The 25,503-nt window shown below is 42.5% G+C and overlaps 1 protein-coding gene across 1 annotated transcript in view; it reads right to left on the bottom strand.

Moving 5' to 3' along the window:
- Window positions 1–11,889: 11,889 nt before the first annotated feature.
- The window catches only part of RBM46 (RNA binding motif protein 46), a 35,275-nt gene continuing 21,661 nt past the window's right edge, over window positions 11,890–25,503 (bottom strand). The window contains 2 exon segments of the mRNA XM_090036450.1: window positions 11,890–12,678; window positions 12,680–12,790. Of these exon segments, the coding sequence (XP_089892576.1) occupies window positions 12,600–12,678; window positions 12,680–12,790 (190 nt within the window). The 3' untranslated portion in view covers window positions 11,890–12,599.

Genomic DNA, 25,503 nt, shown 5'->3' with positions numbered 1-25,503 from the left:
TTTCAGCCATTTTCAAACTGGTTTATGTGCACTGAACATCTGTTCTGCTACAGGTTTAAACCAGTTTCTGATCACTGGTTTATGTGTAATGTCTGTCTCTAGCCTGGGAGTTCTTTCTTTTTTAAGCAGTATTTTTGTTGATCCATTTGGTCAAGTGATGTTGTTTTTACATGCTGCTTCTAAAGTTGTAGATGGGGAATTTAAAATCTAAATTAAATACCCTTCTGACCATTTTAACCAGCACTTTAATAAAAGTATACTTCTTTGCCTTTTAGTTAACCCATGCTAAATTAAGTCAGCAAATTTAACAGTATAGGAAAGGAAGGGACAATTCATTATAAAAAAATGAACCCCCACATCTTCTCATTAGAATAAGCAATTCAAATTATACTGTGGATATCGCTTGACACAGTGTAAAACTTTCTAGCTATTATATACGATGTAGACATATTAACCATTCTCTCATAAATAATGACAGACAAACCAAATGTGTAGCTTGTCACCCATTTTGAATTCAAGGTGACCATCACTCTCTCCTTCAAATATATTTGCTATTGTATACGTGAAATGATAGGGAAATATTATATTGCGGGCCTGAAATTCACCAGGTTAAATGTAAAGGATGTATTTAAGATAGCATTATGTCTGGAATTTAGGCCCAGATTATACAACAGACTTTGGAACATGTGGCTATGTTGGTCAGGGGTGTAAAAAGGAGCCATCTCTGACTGACATAAGTGGTCCAAACTGAAGCCCTTATGCCAGGAAAACTGTGTCCACACTAAGAATGCTTTGCGAATATAATATTTCTATCTAGAACAGTGCTGCATGTGCTTGTTTGGAATATTCTAGAATCACTAACAAGGGACAAATTAGAACAATATTTGAACAGAGAACAATTTAATGAAGGAAAATTGACATGGATTTACAATGAGGAGCTCATGTGTAACTAATCAGATTAACATATTTAAAGAAGCGACAATGAGAACTAGTATGGAAGAAACAACAGACAAAAGCCACACAGATTTGAATACAACTTTTTATAGTGTAGCAAACTGAAGGCTATTGTATACGATTTATATATGACACTGAGAACAAAATTAAATTTGATAAAAAGTCAATTTAGCAAGCAAAAGCATAGAACAGTGACTGGGGCTAGCAACAGAAGTTACACACAAACTAGTTTAAGTCATAAGAAACTGATTTAAACCTGTAACAGAAGAGAAGTTCAATGCACTTAAACCACTTTCAAAATGGCTGAAACTGGCTTAAGCTAAGCCTGGTTGGATGTAGTATCAGACTTAACTGATTTAAGTCAAACCAGCTTAGGGAACTTCTGTCCCAGATCCTCTCTCAGCTCAAGTTAACTCACAGTCCCCCAGCATCCCAGGATGTATTGCAGCCCTGGACTATGCTGTCTGCTCAGCAAGCAGGGTCTGCCCTGTCCCTCTGCTCCCTAGCCAGAGCACTATCACTCCTCTGAGTGGCTGAGGGGTTGCTGGGGGGAACCCATTCCTCTGGCCAGGCACCAGACCCCCAGCCAGGTGCTGCTGGTAGGGGGAAAAGGGGAGGAGGGAACCAGCCCCTCAGCCCTGTGCTGCTGGCCTGGGAGGGAGAACCTGCAGTGGGGGGAATGACTCTGCCCCCCAGAGCTAGAAGCTGGGAGCTACACTTCCTTCTCAGTCCCCTGGCTAGCTCGGGGGGGGGCGGGCAGGAAGCTTGCATCAGAGCTTGGCTCCACCCCCAGGAGCCATGCTCCCTTCTCAGCCTCTAGGCCTGCTGGGAGGGGGGGAGGGGACAAGAGGAAGCATGCACCAGAGCTTTCCTCCACCACCACAGCCAGAAGCTAGGAGCCACACCCTGTCTTCAGCCTCCTGCTGACTGGGAGAAGCCTCCCAGCCAGCTCCTCTGGGGCTTGCCTCATCCAGAGGCTGAGGCAATCATAGCTCTTGGGGGTGGAGCCAAGCCTCCCCCCCTGTGGGCTTCTCCATCCCCCTCCCTTCAGCTTGTCCAGAGGCTGAGAAGGGGCATGGCTCTCAATTATGGAGACACAGCCAAGCCCTGGTGCAGGCTTCTCCCCTCCCGTCCTCAGCCAACCCAAAGGCTGAGAAGGGGGCATGGCTCCTGGCTGGGGGGAGGGGCAAGCCAAGCCCCACCCCTCCACCCCTCCCTCATCAACCAGGCAGGAGGCTGAGAAGGTGGCACAGCTAGGGGAGCCCTGTTCCCAGCTATGGGGTGTGGATCCAAGCCTCATTGCAGGCTTTCCCCGATCCAACCTGGAGGCTGAGTGGGCATGTCTCCTGGCTCCCTGGTTTAGAGGCGGAGCCAAGCCCTGCCGGGGGCTTCCTTCCCCCTCAACTGGCTGAAGGCTGGGAAGGGGGCATGGCTTAGGGAATCAGAAGCCTCCCCACCCTGCAGTGTCCAGCAGCCTGGGGGGCATGCTCTAGTGCCCCCCCATCTATTGTTATGGGCCACTGCAGGGGTCTGGCTTCCTTTCTTGTGTGAAAAATGAACATCAGTTCAGTTGCTTATCGGTTCAGTCTATGCAGTTTAGAGAAACCTGCAAAGATTGAACTGATTCAGCCTTGGGCTTTTTCTTTGCTTATACTTATCTGAAAGAAAAATCAGTATGTCCTAGGCATCTTGGTCATTCTGTATGGCAGTATTGCATGTGGAGGTATCTACTGCAGAAGGTATAGGCATAATAATGTAGAAGAGGTCAAAATTGGGAAAGATGTCTGTAATGATGAGAGATGAGATATAAGGGACCTGCCAAAAAAAGGTAATGGTCTGAGGAATGTTTTATTCAATTTAATATAAGAAATAAGGAAAGAAAAGTACAGTATTAGGCAGAAAAGTGGCAAAGAGTTTGCTTTACATAGCTGTAACCTGGGACATAACCCCGAGTAATACTGCATCTTTTTCAGGAGAGTAAATACATGTATGTCAGTCAGCAGAGCCAGCCTTCTGGAAAAGATGCCCTGGGCGAACTTGTATTTTGGCATCCTATCTCTCTGGCCCACCCCCCATCTCAGAAATAAAGCTGTAATCTCAAAATGTTTTTACAATTTACTAAAAAAAAATCAAAAGAAGAAATGACATAAAATTCAATTCAATTTTATTCACAAATAAATGATGCCATAAAAATAACTGTGATGAATAAACGAAACATTAAACACTAAATTAATAAATAACAACAACCAATAAAAAAAACTTTGTTCACCAAGTTTCCAAGACTCAGAAGACAATTCTGTGCATCTTTGCTCCCACAAACTCTGATATTGTTTGCGTTAGGTTTATATTTTGAGCCACAGCCTTCTCAATAGACAGGATGGCCAGCAAACGTAGCCCATCATCTCCTGTGGTTGATCACAAATATGCTTTTGTGAGTTCCTCTTTGAGAAGCCCCATTCGTTGCTCGCCACTGATATGGGCCTGGTTAGCAGGATCCTGAGTGCTATCCATGAAGTTCATTTTTGTAAATTAATTGTAGAATTTCTTGAGCACTACAGTCAACTGGAAGTCGACTTTGGAGATAGCCACACGGAGCTGGTTTAAACACTAGAACATCAAGATTATGCAATTATCCTGTTTCATCCTTTGCTCTGTTTTGACCCACGTTCAGTGGGAATTGAAACAACTATGCAACTTTTCATAATGTATGAGACTGGGACGTGCTTCCAATCATTTGACCCCTCCAATGCTAGGGATGATTTTGGATTCAAGTTGAAGAGCTTTCAGTAGAAACAAAAAACCTTGTCAGTGGACTCCGAGTAAAGCAGCCAGCAGCATTTCAGAACTTCACCATTTTCAAAATTTCTGCATAAAAATATCATAGAAAAATGGTGATTCTGCTCGTGCAGAGGAAAATCCATGTTCTTTACATTAGGTAGACTGTTGGTCACTTAGCAGATCTCAAAATCTGGGCATTAGACTGGGCCATAAAGCAGGATCAGAAATGGCACTGTCATGCAATAAACTATATTAAAAGGACTGGAGTGAATTAGAATCAAATACAATTAATTAGAACTGACCTAAAATAATACTTTAGCAGGTCTGTTTCCTTATTACTTAAGTTTCTTTATTCTCAGTCTCATCAGTGTAGTCTAGTACCTAGTGTACCTACTTTGCCTTTAATAAAGGTATTCTCAGTTTATATTTCTAATTATAGGCTCCATGGCCTATATATTAATTAAAATACAATTTGCATCTGCAAATCCATAAATCTCTTTCTTTCACTGTTTTCAGCTTTCTCAAGCATCAAAGACACAGAACATCATTATTGGGCCCCACACTTCAAGAAGAACATGGACAGTTTGGAGAGAAACCAGTAAAGAGAAACAAAAATGATTAGGGGCTTAGGAGCATTGGTGACGCGTAGTGGGTACACACGCCCCCCCTGAGAGAAGTGCTAGCAGCACTTCCAGGTAGCTGCCAGGCAACCTGGCTGCAGGCTGCTGTAGGGGGAGGGGTACGCCAGGCTTGCAGCCAGCCCACCACAGCAGGCAGGTAAGTAACGTTTCTTCCTGGGGGGGGGGGGGGGGAGAGATCATGACCCCCACAATACAGGAGGGAGCAGGACAGGGGCAGGGGCGAATCAATCACCCCCGCCTCACTCCCTGCTGCACTGTGGGGATTGGCTCACAACCCGGGTTGGCCAGGTTCCCACTCACGGTGACTGGGACCCCAGCCAGGCTGGGTTGTAGGGCAATTGGAGCCTGGTGACTCCTGCCACTGCGCGCACTGTGGGGGAGCTGGAGGAGGGGCGGCACATTCCCCCAACCTCTTGGCTTCAATATGCCATGGCTCTGGGTGAGCCACTGGGCTCCAACTGCCCCACGACCCGGTCTGGTCAGGGTCCCATTCACGGTGAATGGAACCCCAGCCAGGCCAGGTTGTGGGACAAGTGGAACACAGTGGCTCCTGCAGCGTTGCAGTGCCAGGGAGCCAAGGTGGGGGACACGTGCCCCCCCCCGCACTCTTTGCACAAGCTGGGTTCTACCTGCTCTGCACCTTGCTGCAGCCTTTGAAAGTGGTGCAACACACCACCCTGTGCCTCGCTGCCTGGCCTGGCCAGCAGCGGGACACACATAGGGCTGTGCCACACCGCTTTCAAAGGCTGCAGCAAGACACGGAGCAGGCAAAACCCAGCTCACCTTGCAGCTGCGGCCTGCCCTTGCCCCATGCAAGATCGGGGGGGGGGGGGCATGTGTCCCCCTTGGATCCATGGCACTCTGACTGCAGGAGCTGCCAGGGATGACTTAGGCGGGACAGGGATCCCAGGGGCTCCATTTCTTCCAGCCCAGCAGTGCAGCCGAGGCTAGGCCTGTTCCAATTCTGGGCCTCCCCGGGCAGTGAGGGGCTGGGGTCAGTGCGGGGAACAGTGGGGTACGGTAGCTGGGGCTGGACCGGGGCCAGGGCCACTGTGAGTACAGGGCTTGGGGGTGGTGGACGCCAGCACCATGCAATGACCCCTGCTGTGGGGAAAAGGGCATCTGCATGGGTGCAGTGGGCTCCAGCCCCAATCCTGATCCCTGCCTGGTGTCGGCCCATCTCGCTTCCTCCCCTACCCCTTCCCCTGCAGACTTTCTCATGGGGTGAGGGTGCACATGTGCTCAGCCACTCCCCTCCATTTTTTTCTCCTTCTGTCCCCAGCCCCCTAGTAGGCGATCAGTTGCTGGGGGACCCTCCAGAATGAGGGGGCACCAGTCGTCCATGCTTAGGAGACAAAACATATGAGAAAAATATGAAAGTACTGGGATATTTAGTCTGGAGAAGAGTAGACTGAATGGGGATTCCAGCCTTCAAATATCTTAAGGGCAATTACAGAAAGAATAGAGACGTGCTTTTCTCTGTGGCTATAGGGGACAGGACTAGTAGCAATGGCCTCAAGCTGTTTTAGGGAAAATGTATGTTGGAAATTAGGAGGGATTTTCTGACCGTGAGGGTGATCAGGCTACCTACAGAAATTGTGGAATCTCCATTCTTGGAAGTTTTCAAGAGCAGATTAGACAGTCACTTGGTTGGAATGGTTTATTCATGGATGATCCTGTCTTAAGCAAGGGGCTGGACTGGATGATCTTGTAAGGTCCCTTTCACTCCTACTTTCCTATGATGGTAAGTGTCTTTGTTAGATAATGTATTGAACTAAAAACTAAGTTGTTACCTGAAGGTAAAGAAATCTCTAGATAAGAAGTCTCTCTCCCCTGTGTTATTTGTAAAAAGAAAAAAAAATGTACATGGGATCTTATAATGTATCTGTCCTCAAAATTTCCCCTCTGTGTTAATGTTTACAGACTCATACAGCATCCACTATGAGGAAGTGTTGTTACAACTCATTCATCAATAGGATATGAATGGGAATACAATTTCTTACTTCAGTATATTTATTACCTATAATTAGTAGAGAACACTTTTAATAGTCCCTTATATAAAGAAAAATTCTATTTCTGAAGTACATTTAGAGAATATGATTATCTTACTTAGTTGTAAAAAGAACTGTAAAACATCTTATTTTATTTATACTAAGGTTGTTTGGAAAGAACATTTTCATTTTTGTAGGACATCTGCTTATACTGGCATCTTCATTAATTACTATATTAATATTTAAAAGCTTGCCTGATTTTATGAACCAGATGTCTGTTTAGATTGTATTTTAATCTGTCCACCAGTTCTTTTAGTGTTGTTACAGAAATCTTACCAAAAAACATCAGAGAAACATGTTACTTATCAATTGCACAAATTGTGAATTTAATGATTGTTCAATTAATTGATGTGATTCTTAAAAAAGGAAATACAATATCATAAAGTACAATTAAAAAAACTTGAGAAAACCCTAAAATGTGATTTCATTCGTTCTATAATTAAGCTTGATCTGAAATGGATTGCCTCAAGTAATCCAAATGCAGGGCAATGAAAAACTATTTAGTTGGTATTCATTTTCATAACTCCCTGTAGGCTTGCATTGGTTTCTGATTGATAATTATTGCATGATTCTTCCTGAATAATTGTACAAGACATAAATCTCTAAATTTAGATTGGCTGATAGCAATTTTGGAAGATTTAATTTTTAAAGTCAAAAGACAAGTAATTGGTTAGTAACTGTATCGAACAGCAAACTTTACTCTGATTGGTTACCATAAATCTTCTATACTTGATATAGTGTCCCTGCCCCCCACATCCTTTCATTTTGTCCCTCTTTTTTTCTACTATATAAGAGCATGGAGGGCTGCAAAGAAACAAATCTGCTCCCAGCAGTTATTTCTTAATTTTTCTACTGGAAGCAAGAATCAATGAGTTGGGGAACAATTGTTCTTATGTAAACCATTTTTAAAAAGTCAAAGCTATTGATATATTTAACTTAAACTTTTGTCAACAAATGAACAATTTTCTAAAAACTTCTGTCCTGTTTCTCCCCCCTCCATTATTTATGAGTACCACTCATTTTACCATCTCTACTAATCTGAGGATAAGGCCATTTTGCCCAGCCATGCTATGGGTTATGGAAAGTGATGAATGTTCAGAATGAGCTCTTACGTATGGAGGATTTTAGAATCTAGGCCTACAGGATTATGGAAACGGGAGAGGGAGAATTTGTAAGAATCATTTTTGAATGATGAAATCTATAGAATACATAAAAACAATTTCATGAAATTGAACTGTTTGAAGCAAGCACAAATATTGTATGGGAAAGCTGCCTATATCACAGCAAATCATTACAGATGTCTCTTTGCCACCGAGAGATGCACATAGACTTTACCACTGCAGCAACCCCATGACATCTTTTTTTCTAAGCCGAAAAAGAAGTTATGAACATTTGTTTTGTTTTTAAAGAATGCTGAAATCCTAAAGGACAGAATGGGCCAAAGCAGTCCACTACACAAACAAATTGCTTTGCTTAGTACAGAGTTAAAAAAAAAAAGCTACACTTTTGTTCTCTGGTCATCCTTTGGGGTCAGCATATGTACTGTCTGCAAAGATTACAATAGTACTTATGTTATTTATACTCCCCCCACCCTCCACCCCATCAGCTATAAAGTTTAGTAATTTGCTCTTTTAAAAAGCAGCATGGATGAGAAAAAGCATGAAATATTTTCCTGTATGCCTTGTGCTTAATATATTATCATCTACTGCTGACAAGGGCTTTTTGTAAACTTTAGAAATATTTGGACAGCAACCTTGCCACGCCTGTCATATATTTTTATTATACACAGGACAAACATTTCAAAACTATAGTGCATTACAGGCAGTGAAAACGTTGTCCGTGTAAGTTATTTTATTGGGGAAAAAATTAATATACATGATTCCTTGATTTCTTTTCCTTAGTTTGACATAAAAGGCAAAAACCTAGTCATTCAGGGACAGGTATTCAACTGTTACATACTATAAGCATTATAAAACGTTAAATTCCATTTATTCTATCAGCACCCATGTTGGTATCTGTATTTTAGTTGTTAGTGTAGATGCACCATATTTTTCTTTGCATTTTACGACTCATATTCCCAACTAGATGAGTGCTCTGACCACTGGGAATTTATATAAAATGCCCAACATTTGTTTTGAATTAAAGTGTAAAGTGCCATAGCAACTGTGTTTTATATTGAATACACTGCTATTGGTAGGTATGCTGTCAACATACCTGTTTGGATCTGCCCCCTCAGGCTATTAGATGCTGTTCTGCCAAGCTTTTAGATCCAAGGAAGGATTGTAACAGTTAGATGCTTAGAGAAGACCTGAGTTTAAGTAAAAAAACAGAGATACCTAACCAGGTTTAGGTACCTCCTTGATTACATAGCTCTGAAGCCAGGATCTTACCAAAATGTTGGATTTTAGATGCCCATTTTCCAGGTGCCTAAGGCCCAAGTCGTCTTTTTTTTTAATCTGGCCTTTTGGTCAGTTATAAGACACTTTCTGAGACAGACTTAGTCCACCTCAATCAATCTAACCTAGTGATGCTTAGATGATGGCTCCTGAGCTACAAGTGGCTCTTCAACTTATCACTGCAGAACCTTTTTTTCCAAACAGAATGTATTTGGTATACAGTTTCCTGTTATCATAAATGTTGCAATGCATGCTCTTTAACAATAGATATTTTCCTTTTTAAAAAAAACTATTATGTACTATATATTTTTAGACATCTACAGGTGTGTAGGTTGTTGGGATATTTTGCTTACCATCACTCTCACAGCTCCTGGGCTAGGCAGTATGCAAGCAGTGTGTCACTGTGCTAGCCACGTGTCCTGCCCAACAAGGTTGTAGGGATTTTGCTGCAATGAACATACATGGCTTACCTGAAAAGTACCATAGTTTCTCATATGCAGTGCACCCTATAATATGTACTTTGTTTTTTGAAAGGAAGAAGGAAGATAAAAATATCTTTCTTTGCAGTAAGTAACTGAGAAGCCACAACAAGGGAACCGTGCCTGGTCATTATTCTGCTCCCTGTACATCAGAGACTTTGTTTTTACCCAGTAAGTGATAGAAACTGTTCTTACCATATTTCACACACATAATGCTCACTCCAATTTCCAGCAGCCTTTTTTTCTTTTTTACAAAAAGGATGTGTGCTGTAGGCAAGAGAATACAAAGTTTTTTCAAGGATGGAGACGGAAAATAAAGTTGTAAAACCTTTAAGTGCTTAGCAGCTGGTAAAAGACGCCCTGAAGCCAGCCCTGGTACGGCTTCACAATGGACAAGGCTTTTGGTTTTTAGACCATGGCCCCTCTTTGTTCCTGCTCTCCTAGTGATCTGTAGCACCCCCATTTCAAAGACCTCTTTTTGTTTGGTCAGCTCGTGAAAAGAGGGTTGTTTTCTTCTTCAAAATGAGGGAAGGGAGGGTGCTGTCAGGATGCCATTGTTCCAATAGCACAGCACACTACTCAGCTTCAAAAAGCCTGTGTTGTGCCACTGTAGTGCCCTCTGTCCTTCCTCGGACTCCACTTCATCCTCTCTGGGACTACTCTTTCTCTACTCTTCCCCCCAGTTCTCTCAGAGCCTCATACTTTCTCCTCCAGTACAGTCAGCCATCCATCTTTGCAATAAAGCCGTTATAAAACTGTAATAGTTAACACAGGGACTAATATACACCCAATAAAATGAAATATATTGGCAGGCCCAGATCCCCACCTTCCTCTAGGGTGAAAAAGACATCTAAATGTCACATTGAACCCCACAGATTTGTTTCCCACAAGAACTTCAGGCTAGACCTCAGCCTGCTAAACTTTTTCATCAGAGTGCGTAGGATAAATCCCTCAAATCTAAGATTCCACATGGCTGCAATGCAATCCCCATATCTTATTCTATCCTATAGGCTGCATATAAGGGTAATTCATAACCCAACCATCCTAGAGTAGGTGGAGCAGTCCTGAATCCTATTACCCCTCAGCTGGCCATCCTATTTATATGAAACCCAAACATACCCTTTTTGCTTCTGATCTGCCTTCACAGCCAATAATTCTTAATACGTGATAGGGCCTTCTACTATATAGAGGCAAATCTCCCTTTGTTAACTTAATACAAAGTATTCTATACTTTTGTACATAATGCTGTAAATAGGTAAAATCTAGTACTATAGAATATTTATCATAAAGGGAAGGGTTTGTAAAAGGTATTAATAAAGATATTATCAACTTCTAAGAAAAGTATGGGTTTCCTGCATATGCATAAAATTTAGTATTTTTGTATGCAGTTGATTTCTTAAATAATGTTTGTGTGCTAACAAGATTATCATGAAAATGATTCAAATACTGAGAAGCTAATCTAAGACACCTGAAAAATTACAAATTGTAGCTAAAATTAAGAAATCTGGGCTCCAGAATCTGAAAACCCCTGTGCAAAGATATCCATCTCATTTTTGAAAAATACTGAAAAAATATACTTTAAAGGCAAAGTATTTTTTTCTTTAGTTTTGTGCCAAAACTTTTTTTTACTTAAACTCTTAATTTGTTTACTAGCCATAACTGCTACTCCTGTAATGAAAAAAAAAATGTTAATCATTATAATTACACCTCCATGCAATATTTTATGCTTTACTGACCAAAGAAACAAGAGTATTCAGGTTGGGCTACACTTAACCTTTCATCAGTGACACATGATAACCTGTCGAGTTAAAGAAATAGTCCAGTCATAGTCAACTTACAGACCACAAGACAGATCTAGCTCACAACGCCTTGTTATCCAGCCCATGGGGCTCTCCATCAGTTTGGAAATTTGGTGGCAGGTGAGCAGTGACAGCTTAATTGCCATGATTCTGGTGGCAATTAACACTGCCTCTGCACTGCCAAATTTCCCAATGTGCGAGAAGCCCCAGTAATGTAAAAAGGAGGTGGGGGGAGGCAGTAGGAAAAAGTCAGATTCCCCAGGCACTACCTTTGACCCGGGGGGGGGGGGGGGCGGGGGGAGCAAGCAGTGGGAGGCAGAGCAAAAGTAGCCGCCGCTGCAGTACCTGTTGATCAAGCCACTGATATCCACATAGCAGCAAGTGGCACCTGCCCCATGCATTCAGGCAGTATGGCAGCTCTGTGCCCACAGCAATGTCCCTGGCGAGCAGTATGGATTGGCCCTGTGCCACTCATCCAGCACACCGAACCAGACTGAGCTAGTCTATTTATCTCTTTCTGTAAAAAAAATAATTTTATTCTCAATTGACTAAAGCACTGAAGTATTTGCTTAAGCCCATTCTTACTCAGAAAAGCATGCTGTTTTGTTGAACTGGGTCTTTAGGGTCATATCTTCCCTTCCCTGAAATCAATACAGGTTTTGCCACCACCTCAACTGGAACAAAATGAGGCTCAAAATCCAATCCCCAGTCTGAAAATAAAATTATCAATAATGTTGCATATTCTACAAATAACATATGGACACCAAACAAACACTTTCATAAACAGCATAAATTTAATGTCAAAATGTTTGAATTCAAGCACAGAAATTAAACAACCCATGATTTTAACATTAAAAAACATCACAACATTTATTTCAAACAGAATTACTATACAGCTAATATAAAACAAGTACAGTTTAACAATTTTAACTATAACTAAATTAACATCACAAATGAAAGATAATTTACTCTATTCCTAAAACCAGCATTCAACTAAAATATGCAAAGGACCACAATAGTAAACTGTAATTTTTTTGGAGTTAAATAAAATAAGTTTCTTAAAATCTTACCTTTACATCATTTTCTAGCTACATAATGTTTCTTCACAGTTAAATAATATTTCTAGTCTCCAATACAAAAAGTGATCCTTGGTAGCAAGATTCCAATCAATGTTGGCACAGATTAAAATATAAAGCCAAGTAATTAAGATATACAGCAAAGTAACTGGCCCATACTTTGACCAGGAAATGTGAACAGATTAGATGTGCCATATTGAGAAAAAAGATCAATCCATTTAATCATGGCAAGAAAAAACACAAACTTTTGTTGAACTTTATCTTTTGACAAATTCAGCAAATGTAAGCACTTTACCACGCAACATGAAAAAGTTCACTACATAGGATGAAATACAATTTCTCTCATCAAAATCAGTTGTGTAGATCCAATTAAATACTAAATCTGCATTTTTAAAATTAAACTTTTACTATTAAAAGTTATTTCTTCAGAAGAATGAGGCCTGATTAAAGATATATAGTTCTTGTTCAACATGGCTGCCATAAGCAAGCACCACTGTTGGTGATGGGATAGTTTAGACAAGAATAAGGCCTTGATGTGTATGGATGAACGCTGACTGTCCTGGAAGACTGTGTGACACTAACAGGGGAAATACTATTTACTGAGCTGTGAGGAAAACTGTAGTCAGTTAATAAAAATATGAACTGTTACAGTGTATGTATGTTTACCAAAGGAGATTTAATTCAGTGAGACACAATGGACTGAAACACAAAAAACACTTTCTACTTTATTTAAGTCCACACATTATGATACCAGCAATTCAGCCAGCATTGTGCTGATCATTAATCATCTTAAAAAACCTGTTTTAGTGGCATGTGACATAAAACTATTAAAAATGCCTGACTCCCATTAATACAACATTGCACCAGCACAAGATCTTTTACTGGAAATACCTTTCAAGTGAAAAATTTGATCTCTACTTTGCTAACTTTTCAAAAACAAAACTGTGGTTTATCTTGCTAAGATACTAATTTTTTGAAATTATATTTGGCATAGAAATGTAATAATTTTATCTCTTGAATAAAGAGTAATAGAAGTGCATTTTCATTTTGTCTAACAATTATTGTTTGCAAGGGGAACAATTCTCTCCTCAGCATTATAGAAATGTGGGAGGTAGGTGTTATAAGTGTATAGTTTTACTAATGTTTTATCTGAATACTATTGAAAATCTTATCTTTTATTGACTCTTAGTTCACTTACTAGTTTAAAGTATTACCTGTAATATATTTTCAACAAATACCTCTTCAAAACAAAAACTATTTTATATTAAACAGTAACTATAATATATACATTTTAACAATGTATTTTACTAATCTTTAAAGGAAACTGTTTATAATACATATACTGTGCCAAATCATTAACCAACAAACACTGATATTTTATTTTTTAATAATTCCCCTGTACGACACACTGCTATTCTTTTCTTTTTATGGTAATAAATTCTGGGTTTTCCAAACACTCAACTACGCTCTTCAAAATGGCTCAAATGAGACAGGGCGCACCACTGGCTGTAGGAAAAATAAAAATAAAGACAACCTTCTGGCTTCCAACAAGCATGGGACATTTTCCATCCCCTTAAGGAACCGCAAATAATAAGGCAGTTTAAGATGAAACTGATGTTTACACTGCTGTAGCCTCATAATACTGTAAATGATGTACCTCTGTTTTTTTGCAAGTATTAATGTAATGAAGTCAATGAGAATAAATGTTTAGCCAACAGGAACAAGAACAGCAGTAGAGTACGCTCAAGGAACATCAGAAAGGACCTAGTTCAGAAAAAAAAATAGAAGAAATTAAAAAATGGTAATTATTAGAACATTTACTTTTCCAGCAATGATCCTAAAAGATCTTCCCAAATGTAATTTTTCCACAAGTAATATTTATGACGGAAAGTAGAAAAAAACATATACATCAATAAATTATGAGTTTAGAAAGGTCTGGATCCTTCACTGCGCCCTATTCAGACAACCTTTGGGCCTACAAAGTTCTCAGCTCAAAACCTGACTCAAAATCATCAAGCTCTTTTGCACAGACTAACTAAAAAAGTCTGATATCTGGTTGCCAGCCTTTCTAACCATCAATATTTTCATTACCTTATTTGTACATGTATATATTGCCTTGCTCTAAACCTTTAAATAGACTTTTATATAACACTTTCAAAAGTTTACACTAATTTCAATTAATTATATATTTCATTGGACATCATACAATTTGATATTACCAACTTTTCCTGCACTATTGGTATTACAGATATTAAAAACACATCCTTAACATGTTATTTTGGTGCGTCAAATTCTGCCAATATCATCAGTAGCCACAATGAAATCAGTGGGACTGTTCCTGAAGTTCTGGAGTGAAGTTGTCTGGATGACGTATTGGCCTTATATCAGTAGAGGAAACCGTGCCAGTTTACTTATTAGTACAACCTCACTGAAGTCAAATTATTACAGGGATGAATCTGGCCCTTTATCACTAAGTCTGGATTTCTTACCCGTTTATTTCCTCCAAATTCTCCTACATGGGTCCAGCGGTGGTGACAGAGAATAACTGAATCTTCAAGTTGATGTTACCCCTACTTGAAGTTCATGAAACCCTGGGAAACTCTATTAAAAGCCTCAAAAGAAAATAAATACGTGACATTTTGAATTTCAAGCTGCCCTGACTACACAGTTGGTCCAATAGAAAATATTACCAAAAAACAATCCTTGCTTCTCGCATATTTCTCATTTATAGGAAGCAGGAGGAAGACCAAGGGAAATGTGGGGCCCCTGCAGAATGGGACAGGATAGCTGATAACAGACTGTCAGAAGAAAGCTAAACTCTTTAATGAATACTTTGTGTTGGTGTTCCTGCATGCAAATAGTGGTCATCCACCTGGTCAGATACTGGATGGATGCAGGGGGTGCAACTGCCAACCAATGGTCAGTGTTGAACTGGTGAGGGAGCTCTTAAGAGTGGCTGAATGTCTTCAAGTTAGAAGGACCAGATGGATTACACCCAAGAGTGCTGATGCAATTTGTTGGAGTCATTGTGGGACTGCTGGTCAAGGTATATGAAGAATCATAGTACTCAGGAGAGGTCCTGGAAGACTTGTTGTGCCAATCTTGATGAAGGGGAGGAGAGAGGATCCAGGAAACTATAGGCTGTTCAGTTTAACCTTGATACTGGATAACATTTTGGAAAAAATTATCAAGAAGTCTATTTGTGAGAGACTGGCAGAAGGCATGGTGCTGAAGGATAGCCAATAAGGTTTTGTTATGGGCAGGTTATGTCTGACCAACCTTGTCTCCTCCTATGATCAAGTAATAAACCGCTTAGATGTGGGAGACATGGTTGATGTCATATACTTGGATTTTTAAAAGGCCTTTGATACGGTCTCCCATGATGCTCTTATAAAAACAAACGGGGATTGTGGGCTGCCAGAGTCCATGGTCAGGTGGGCTGGGTACTGACTAAGGGGTCATACCCAGAGAGTGTTAGTGGATGGGTCTGTATCATCCTGGTGGGAGGTGGCCAGTGGTGTCCCACAGGGTTCAGTTCTGGGCCCTCTGCTGTTCAACATCTTTATCAGTGATTTAGCTGAGGATGTGGAAAACACACTGGCCAAGTTTACAGATGGTACTAAGTTATGGGAAAAAGCAGTCACACTAGGGGATAGGATGCGGATCCAAGTGAACCTGGACAAGCCGGATAGGTAGGCAGAGTGGAAATTAACTGGTTGATGGTGGGAGATGGGGAGAAGGTGGTCAGGGAGAAACAAAGGGCACTGACACAAGTGACATTTTGTCGCGCAATTGGCCCCCTGAAGCACTCTACAGCCATGACCAAACGCAAACGTACAGCTGCAGAACACTTTAAAAGGGCCAGATCCCGTAACAATCTGAACCCTCATTACATGAGGATTCAGATGAAGACCCTCCAAAGCAGAATGCCTTTACTAATTTGTGCTTGCCCGTGCTGGGAGCAGGGCTCAGCTGGTGTAGCCCAGCCCAGTTCCTAACACTGTCTTCAGAATGGGAGGGGGAGACGGGAGGGGAGGGAGTTCCCTCAGGGGTTTTCCCAGCTTCCCCACCTCCAATTCTGAAGACAGCACCAGAGATGGGAGGAGGGAGGGGAGGAGAGAGGTGGGGCTAGGGGCGGCAGCTACAGACTTGCAGACACTCTAAACTGCATCTTGATCCCCAACCCCTGAGACCTAACAGTGAATGTTGGGTCCAGGAGATTGCTATAACTCACGGTGCTCCCTGCAAAGTGACATGAGTTATAGCAGGGAGCTGTGTGTGTATCAGCACCCAGTGTTCCTCCCTTGTGGAACAGCCATCTACAAACATGGAAGATTCCCCAGGATTCTTAAGAAAACCATGAATCTTCATAATGCTTACCCATGGTGCCTCCTCTTTGTTCTCAGAAAGTAAGGTCCCATTGCTACAATTTCATGGATTCCACCCTCAGCTGTAGAGGCTTCTGAGATCTATAAAAAGTTTCTATAAGGTTTTTCATACCGCTTGTTTTGGTAAAATGTGGATCCAGAAGAGCATGACGTGTCTTCTTTCTTCAAGACCCTTAGATTATGACTTCTGACATAAGCACTGCCAGAAAAATAGTTCCCTGCTTTTCTGAATGTAGAAAGGAGATCTATATATTGAGGGCCCCATAATGTGTGGATCGCAGGGTGGATTTCTGGCTCATAGGTAGTGTTCCGCATTCTCAGTTTTTATTTAAAAAAAAAAAATTCTGGGAATTTTTCAGGGTTTATCTTCTAAACATAAAAAGTGGGGTGAAATCAAGATAAAAGGAAGAAAAGGAAAAAATCAGTTTAAATCAGGGTAAAACCACCAGAGAGGGAGGGGGAGTAAGACTGTGATTAGAGAAGGGCAGGGGAAGAGGTGCAGCACAGCCTGTTGGCTGCTCCCGGGGCTGCAGCAGGAGCAAAGCAGAGAGAGCTGTCAGTGGATGTGGTGTGGGGGGGACCGGCTCTTGCTGCCATGCGCTCCCTGGGAGAGCTGTGTGCTGGGGGGCCTGGGCCAGGCTCTTTATGGGGGCACATGCCCACAAATCAGCAGCAGGAAGCACATGGATCTGCCTTTCTTCCCTGGCTGCATTTGTGCCCCTCCACCTGTTGCAGCAGCCTGATGGAGGGATGCCCTGGCGTTTGGGGGAAGGAGAAGTGGCACACAGCCAGGTGGGGGGGCCCCCAACCCCGGCACCTCCCACCCTGCCCGGGGTTAGAGCCAGGAGCTGCACACCCCCAGGCAGTGGCTCCAGCTCCACTGGCCCATGCAGAGCAGCTGGGTGCAGCGCCCGCTGCAGGGAATGAGGCCAGGCTCCCCCACCTGCCTCTCCCCCAATAGCAGCTCCCAGCACCTGGGGCAGGGCTGAAGATGGAGCTGCTGGGGTGCAGTTCGGACCCACCTGCCCCAGAAGCAATTCCTGTGGCATGCTCTGCCCCACCTGGGGTCAGAGCTGGGAGTCCTGTGCCCCCAGGGCAGAGGCTCCAGCCACCCTCCCCCAGCCCCTGCCAACCCTTGCCCCCGACATTGCACGCAGCCACTGCCCACCCTCCCCCCTCCATGTCCGGCCAGAAACCTGTGACTCAGGTAACCATCACAGCAGAACTTTTAGCTTACCAGCACCACCCATTTTTCATTTCAAATCCCTGTTAACTGGCATGAGTAATACATGGGCCATTCCCCACTCATGCCAGTTAACAGGGATTTGAACTGAAAAATGGGTGCAAATCAGTAAAAACTGAACCACTTCAAAAATAACCAGGGAATTTATCAATGAAAACTGGTAAAAATTGAAAATGCGGAACACTACCCATAGGGAAATCGAAATCTCACTTCTACAATATTGACAATGACAACAAAATTTATTCTCAATGCTCATTAAGCAGTCAAAACAATATATGGATTTCTAGTTCTCTACAATGGCTATAAGGTTCATTTTTGTGGTAGCTCATTAAGAGTAATATGATTATACAAAAATTAAACAATATAGCCAACTCCTGGTAACATCGCTGGAGGAAAATAAGCCCTGCTGGAGGACACTAGCAAGCAAGATGGACAATACTTTTCTTGAAACAAAAAGAAATGGCAAAAGTGTAATATCACTGTCTCCTGTGAAGACAGAAAATAACTGAATATATGAGATTTCCAGTGCATTCTACGTAGGGAAGTTTCCTGAAGTTTCAGTTTCTTTCTGTCTCCACTACTTTCATGAAAGATATATCATCCTCTCAGTATAGACAGAAGTAAGAGAACGAAAGAGAAATATGTTTTAAGAATTCTACATATATATTCTGACAAAGTGGACAGGATTTTGATTTCTTGATATATGTGGTGTATACTTTCACACTTGCCATGAAAAATACATCACAGGCCTGATTTGACATCCTTATTCATGAGTAGGTAACAGTTTCACTGAAATCAAATGGGTTATTTGAGAAGCCAAACACCACTCCAAATGTAAAAAAAATCTTAATATTTGGACCTTAGGTATTATTACTAAAAATGCTCCATGATTCTGTAAGAAAACTAGGGGTAACAGAGAGATTAATAAAAAAAAGAGTTCCAATTTTCAGAAGAATCGCACAGGTAGAGAGGTCTGCTAGCCACATTACTATTGCATCATAAAAAGGAAAAAAAACACAACAACCTTCAATAAATTAAGCTGTGCAATAATATCTACATTTTCTGTACAGTACTTTGCTCTTCACTTCACATCTTAGACCATATTTGAACAGAAATGTCCTGTTATGACTAAACAATGTGTTACTGCTTCCACAAGATTTTCAATTTATTTAAACTACTGGAAAATTCTTAGTTTGAACTACGAACAGTTTAAATACTTGCCTAGTGACTCTAATTTCAGTTAGTTATCAAAATAAGATTTGGGGAACGCTGGGACATAAAATTCAAATAAGTCTCCACTAAACAATATAACAACATACATTTTATAAGTACTCTATAAAATACTGAAAGAAGGCAAACTCACCTTGCTTATATCATTCAGGAATCCTTCACCAAAATATCAATGATGTAGGATTATTAAGTTTGTAATAACCAATGAAAGACAGAGACTGTTGGGCACATAAAGATCTTTCAATTATGAGATTAACAAATCCTCATACAGTAAAAAAATTACTACCTGGAAATGACAGTGTTAGAGTGACGATGTAGCCATGATGTTCCCGGAATTATGTAAGAGGTAAGGATTTATCTTTTATTGGACCAACTGTATAGCTGAGATGAAACCAGACACGATTTCAATGCAAAGCCTTCTTCCCAGAGAAAACTGATGGTTACCACTTACGAAGGGTAAGTATATCCCTAAGGGGACTCTTCTACATTTTTAAAGATTCAAATTGTGGCAAAACTCTAGAAGGAGGCAAGTAAAGAGGTACAAAAATATCAAAGCTTGTGTCCTCACACAGTGGCTGCACCAGAAAAACTAGAAGGGATGAAACCATATCAACTAAATGAAATTAAAAAGCTTAATCCCACTAGTGAACATAAAATCAACCTCATTAAAAATAACTTATTTTCCACCAGAATTATCTTTAAGTATGGTATTTCATATTTCAAATGCAAAGAAAAGTATGAAACAAACATGTGTATCAACTAATTACTTGGATTTACTCCTTGATTACTAGAGGTGTAATGATATATAGATAAAAGAATAAATACAGTCTGTGATGCTACCTGTAGCAATTCAAAATTACTGAAGGCAAATATTTCTAGAAAGAGATAGGAGACATGCATATAAAAGTATACACATAAAAGTGTGACCACAGTGTATAAAAAAACTGCTAAATGTTTAATTATACAGAATCTTCTAGGATTTGTTAATGGTTCAGTTTTAAAGGTTAAGAATACTAATTATTAGGAGTGCAATGATAAAGACTTTTTGGACTGATACCAATGGCCGATTATTAATCAGCCATACTGGATGATACCAATCTAATTGCTGATATGCAGCCTGGCAGCTTGGAGAGCACCATCTGGCTGCTAAGTCTGTGGGGGGAAAAGGCAGTGGGGGGAGGCAATTCAAGGCCTCCATGCTGAGGAAGAAAGTAGGGCTGGGGCAGGGAAGCCACAGGCGGCTCATCTGGGAGGCACGGGAGGGTGGGGAGATGGGTGGCTCTCTCCGCAGTGCACACCCCTGGGGGAGGCATAGGGAGCCCTGGATCTATGCATGAGGCAAGGGTGGGCTGCCTGCTGTGGATTTGGGGACAGGGATGGTGACAGTCTCTTACTGGTGGCGGGGCTGGATCGGGGCTGTGCTTGGCGTGTGCAGGGTGGGCAGGAGGTGGCAGCATTGGGGGAGCTACAGGAGAAGCTACAGCCACCCCAAAATTCGCCAGAGTCCCCCACCCAGGGCTGCTGCCACCCGCCCCACCTCCGCCCACCCCAGCCCCCCCACCAGAAAGTGGCCAGAACATCCCTTGGCCCCACGCCTGCAGCAGGCAGCCCACTCTTGCCCCGCACACAAACCCAGCGGGCACATGCCCCCCATGCCTCCCCTGGGGGGGTGTGCAGCGACAGGAGCTGCCCCTGCTCTTCACCACTCCCCCCCATGGATAAGCTGCCTACAGCTCTGTTCTGCAACATGCCGCACCCCAGCTGGGCAGTGCCTGCCCCTGCCCCAGCCCCATTCCCTTCCTCACCCCAGAGGCCTTGTTTTTCCTGCCAGGCCCCTTCCCTCCCCCACACCTTACTCCCCAGACTTACCAGCCGGACGCTGCTCTCCGAGCTGCTGGGCTGGATTCTTGACCAAATGCACACAGTATTTATTGACAACATTATCAACCGCATCAGCCAAAATAAGCCAATAGCGGATAACATCAATTTTCCTTTTATCGATGCCAATACAATATGGACAATATGGATGTACTGGTATACCTCTACTTATTATACAAAACATTACATTTTTTATTTTAGTAAAATAACGAAAATCAGGAAAATCATGGCTAAAGTCAAAAATCTGAGGCCCAGATTCTGCATGAAAAAGTAAGGCAATTACTATTTTTTAGAAAAACTGTATTACAGTAGTGTCAATAGCATGTAACCAGTTCAAAGCTTCACCATGCTATTACAGATATAGTAAAAGACACTTCTGCCCAAAACAGATCAGCACTGTCACTTAAAATTATACAACACATCCTATGCAAAATCTGTGGGTAGGCTTCTTTTGTTAATGAAGACAAAGCTCACCAGCTACCTATGCACAAATGCTGCAATTGAAAAATTACTACAAAATTGAAGCAAGGAAAGCATAGATGCATTTTTAATATATCAGCACACAGACAATAGCTTCTCCTGTGTGCATGCAAGTAACCAAATGCGTTACAATGATGTTTATTCAGGAAAAAAAAATCATATAATTTGTACAATATAAAGAATATTAAATGCTACAAATATGTATCTAAGGTTGCAGGAACATGGGGTCCCCCCCAGTGCTTGTAAAATGGGTTACTTCAAACCCAATACATTGGTCCAATTAGTTTACTTCTGATACTATTTTTCGCAGAAATATGAATTAATTACTAAATCTGCAGGATCTGCTATAATCAGAGCCTTTCTTTGTGAATGACACTTGCAAAGAACCATAAATTCAATGATTCTTTCAAAATCTGTCTTTCTTCAACCACCTCAAAGAGACACAAAGCTGGGGTTGTTTTACACAACCATACTCTCCAGAAAGGCATGACTTTCGAGGGCACCACAGAATTTTTTACTAGCATATTTCCTGTGTTTTCTACAGAACCCAAACAGCATGAGGTTGGCTTCTTAAAATCTCTTAAAGTTGTACTCAACTGACTTTAAGGGTATGAACTGCATTATACATATCTGTCCTTTTCTAAGGTTCCTCCATATCATATTGTATCATATCATAAAAATGGGGTGAACAGATTAGATCTTCTGAAAAATCAATCTTGGCAACATTCAAAACATGTCTGTGTAGATGTAATGAATCACCTGTAATAGAAAAACAAACACAGTCTGCCACCCTTACTGGACAAGGTCAACTGAGTTTCGTGCACCTTGGTCACAGAAGCTCTTACAACAGATCCTTTAAAAAGAAAAATGGAGGGGCCCTACCCATGCTCAAAGAAAAGGCAACTTGGGCAGCATCTGAATTTGGAAAGCAAAATACTCAGTAAAGGCTGAAAGCAGGATTCAATGCCAGTTTCTACTCTTACATTTCTAACTCAATAGCAACAATGATTCCTCTCTCTGCTGTCCTCAAGATTAAATTATAGTTGAGATACGGGACTAAAACTAATACAAATAAAAACATAGGAAGTCAGACCAAGGATCCATCTAGCTAAGTATCCAACAGCAGCAAAGGCCATAATCCTGAGTGAACCAGCCTGCATTCTACCCTAATCACACAAGACACCAATGTATCTGGTGTGCAGCGATACTCCCCAACATCTGCCCTTTTTGTCAAGGGAGGGAGACCCTGATGAACATTTACCTTGAGTGAGCCCAGCTGCAGTCTCTATACCGTCTCCTCTGGAGGTCCTCGCTGCACTTCTTTCCACACCTTTAACAAACTCCTAATCTGTGGCCCCACCCAATCTCAGGATCTCCAGGTTAACCTCTTCTTGGCTCTGGCCAAACTCACTATCTACCAAACCAGGAAGGAAGCCCTGGCTTGGGGGAACCCAGGTGACTATGAAACTATTTTCAGCACTCCTCTACGAAAGTATCCACAGTTTCAATGGGCAGCCTCCACAGGCTCACTGGATATGTTCAAGGTGGAACCAGTGCTCTCTGCTCAGTGTTCCCCTTCAGAATCCTTGTTATTAACCCATGACCTTCACTCCAGTCCATTTTCTCTTTTGTTATCCCAAGAATTTTGTTGTTACACACTTAGAGATCTACCTCTAACAAAAGAAGAGGGCTTGTAGTTTTCTGGTGTGCATAGGCCCACTAAGTTAATATGTAACAAATAGGCTTGTGTCCTAGTGACAGGAATGGATGGATGCTTTAGAGCAGAACTGTCCAACTGGTTGCCCACAAGGGGTTAACATGTAGCCTATGGACTCCCATGCAGTTGCTGCTGCCACTGCCGTTCTGACTGCAGTAGCAGCCAGGGACTTAGGGCATTCCCTCATCTCCCCATTTTTGCTGCCTGACTCAGCCACAGCCTGTGGTGCCAGGGAAGCCAGAAGACCAGAGCCCCTGGGTGATGCAGTGTCCCAGGGGAGCAAGCAGGGAGTTGAAGGTAAGGTGGGGCACTGTGTCACAATGCCTGCCCCCCTATACATGAGGTGCAGGGGGGAAGAGGGGCACAAGCCCACATGTGCAGTGCATTGCGGTGGAAGAGCACCCACCGGTGCAGTGTGCAGCCTGCAGGGCCTGTGCCATACACTAGTGCACTCCCTGTTTACAGAGAGAGAGCATACAAATAGGGTATATCTAGAGTAATCTATTCCCTGTTCATTACCCTCCATGGCATCCACCATCAATGGTTTAGAGACACCAAAGGATATAGCCTGACCGTTCTGTTTAATAGCTCATAATAGATCTGTCATCCATGAATTTATTTAGTCCCTTTTTGAGCCTGGCTATACTATCTGCCTCTACAATCTCCTGTGCCAATGAGGTCCACAAGGTAACTCGACAGTGGTGGCAGTCCTTTGATACAAGGATGATGGAACAAATTAACTTCATGCGTCATTAAGAAGTACTTTCTATTGTTAGTTTTAAACCTGTCTCCTGCTAATTCCTAATATTCTGGCACTTGGCAAATAACCATCCCTTACTCATTTTGTCCATGCCCTTCATGATTTTAAAGACCTCCTTATATCCTCCCTCAGCCTTCTCCATTCCAAACTGAAGAGCCCTAGCCTTTTTAAGTCTCTGTTGTTATGACAATTGCTCCATACCCTGATCAACCTGGTTGCCATTCTCTGTACCTTATCTAATTCTACCACACCTTTTCTGAGATGAGACCAGACATGTATACAGCAGTGATTCCCCAACTATGGGCTGTGACCTCAAATGAGGTTGCAACATCAGTAGATAGGGTTATGATAAACAGGAATCTGGGTTTTCTGCTCGCTATGGAAAACACTGGATTTTGTCTTTTAAAGGAGAAAAAAGAGGGAAACCCCCTTGCAGGTTGTCAGAGTTCCCGCCTGCAAGGGACTGGGGGGAATAGGGGAGGGCAATTGGAGGCAGGGGGGGGCCAAATGCATGTGTTCCTACACATGCATATGGCAACCAAGCAGTGGTAGAGAGCAGCTCCTGCAGTTTCCTCTAGGTAAGTCTATGGGGGCAAAGGGCTAGAAGACAAAGGATTGGGGGGTGGGGGAGCACAGGCAAAGAGGTGGAGGGGGCCAGAGGTCCAAGGTAATGTGGGGGGGACGACATATGCACCCCCAAGATTTTTGCACACACAGTAGGGCGGGGACTGTAGCAGGGCCAGACCAGCTCAGGGCAGGAGCTGTCTCCATGGAACCCAGCAGGTGGGACCAAGCATGAGAGGGAGCACTGTGCTGCCATGGCTGCCAAAATAAGGCACAGCAGCAGCGCGGAGCTGTGCCCCCACTGCTGCCAGGCAGAGGGCACATCCTAAGCTTGGCGGCCATGGCAACATGGCACTCCCTCCCATACTGGGTCCCACCTAATGGGCTGCAAAGGCCCCTGGGGGAAGGGCAGCAGGGTAGGGAGCCCTGAGTCAGCAGCAGGCAGTCCACATCCTCCCCTCAGCATAAGCTCCACTTCAGTTGTGCAGCCTGCAGAAAAGGGATGGGGTTGGGAGCTGAGCTCTGTGCTCTGACCGCAGCAGCTTCTGCCACCCATGGGAGCCAGACAGGGCTCAGGTGCCGCTGGGGGTGGCGGGCAGGGCACTGTAGGTTGGGAGTGAGGGGCACCAGCAGGGCCAGAAGGCTCTGTGTCTGGAGTGAGGGGTAGGTGTGGGGTGGGGGATAGGGAGCTGAGGGTTGGGAGTGATGGGTCATGCTGAGGAAATGGGGGCACAAATGAGGTCATATTGAGAGAAAGTTTTGGAATCACTGGCATATAGTATACAAGATGTGAGCACATCACAGATTTGTAAAATGGAATGATGCTTTCTGTTGTATTTTCAATTTCCTTCTTAATTATGCCAACCGTTTTATCAGCAGTTTTGGTTGCCACTGCCAACTGAGCTGATGTTTTTCAAGAATATCTGCAATGACTCCAAAGTCTCTTTCCTGAGTCATAACAGCTAGTTCAGAAACCAGCATCATGTGTGCATAATTGAGCTTATTTCTTCCCCCCCCCACCCCTCCCTGGATTACCTTGCACTTGTCAACACTGAAGTAATCTGCCATT

Source organism: Crocodylus siamensis, chromosome 2, assembly GCF_052110815.1.
Source record: "Crocodylus siamensis isolate JL-2025a chromosome 2, ASM5211081v1, whole genome shotgun sequence".
NCBI lineage: Eukaryota > Metazoa > Chordata > Crocodylia > Crocodylidae > Crocodylus > Crocodylus siamensis.
The sequence above is the reverse complement of the archived record's forward strand: the minus strand, read 5'-3'. Positions and strand labels throughout refer to the sequence as shown.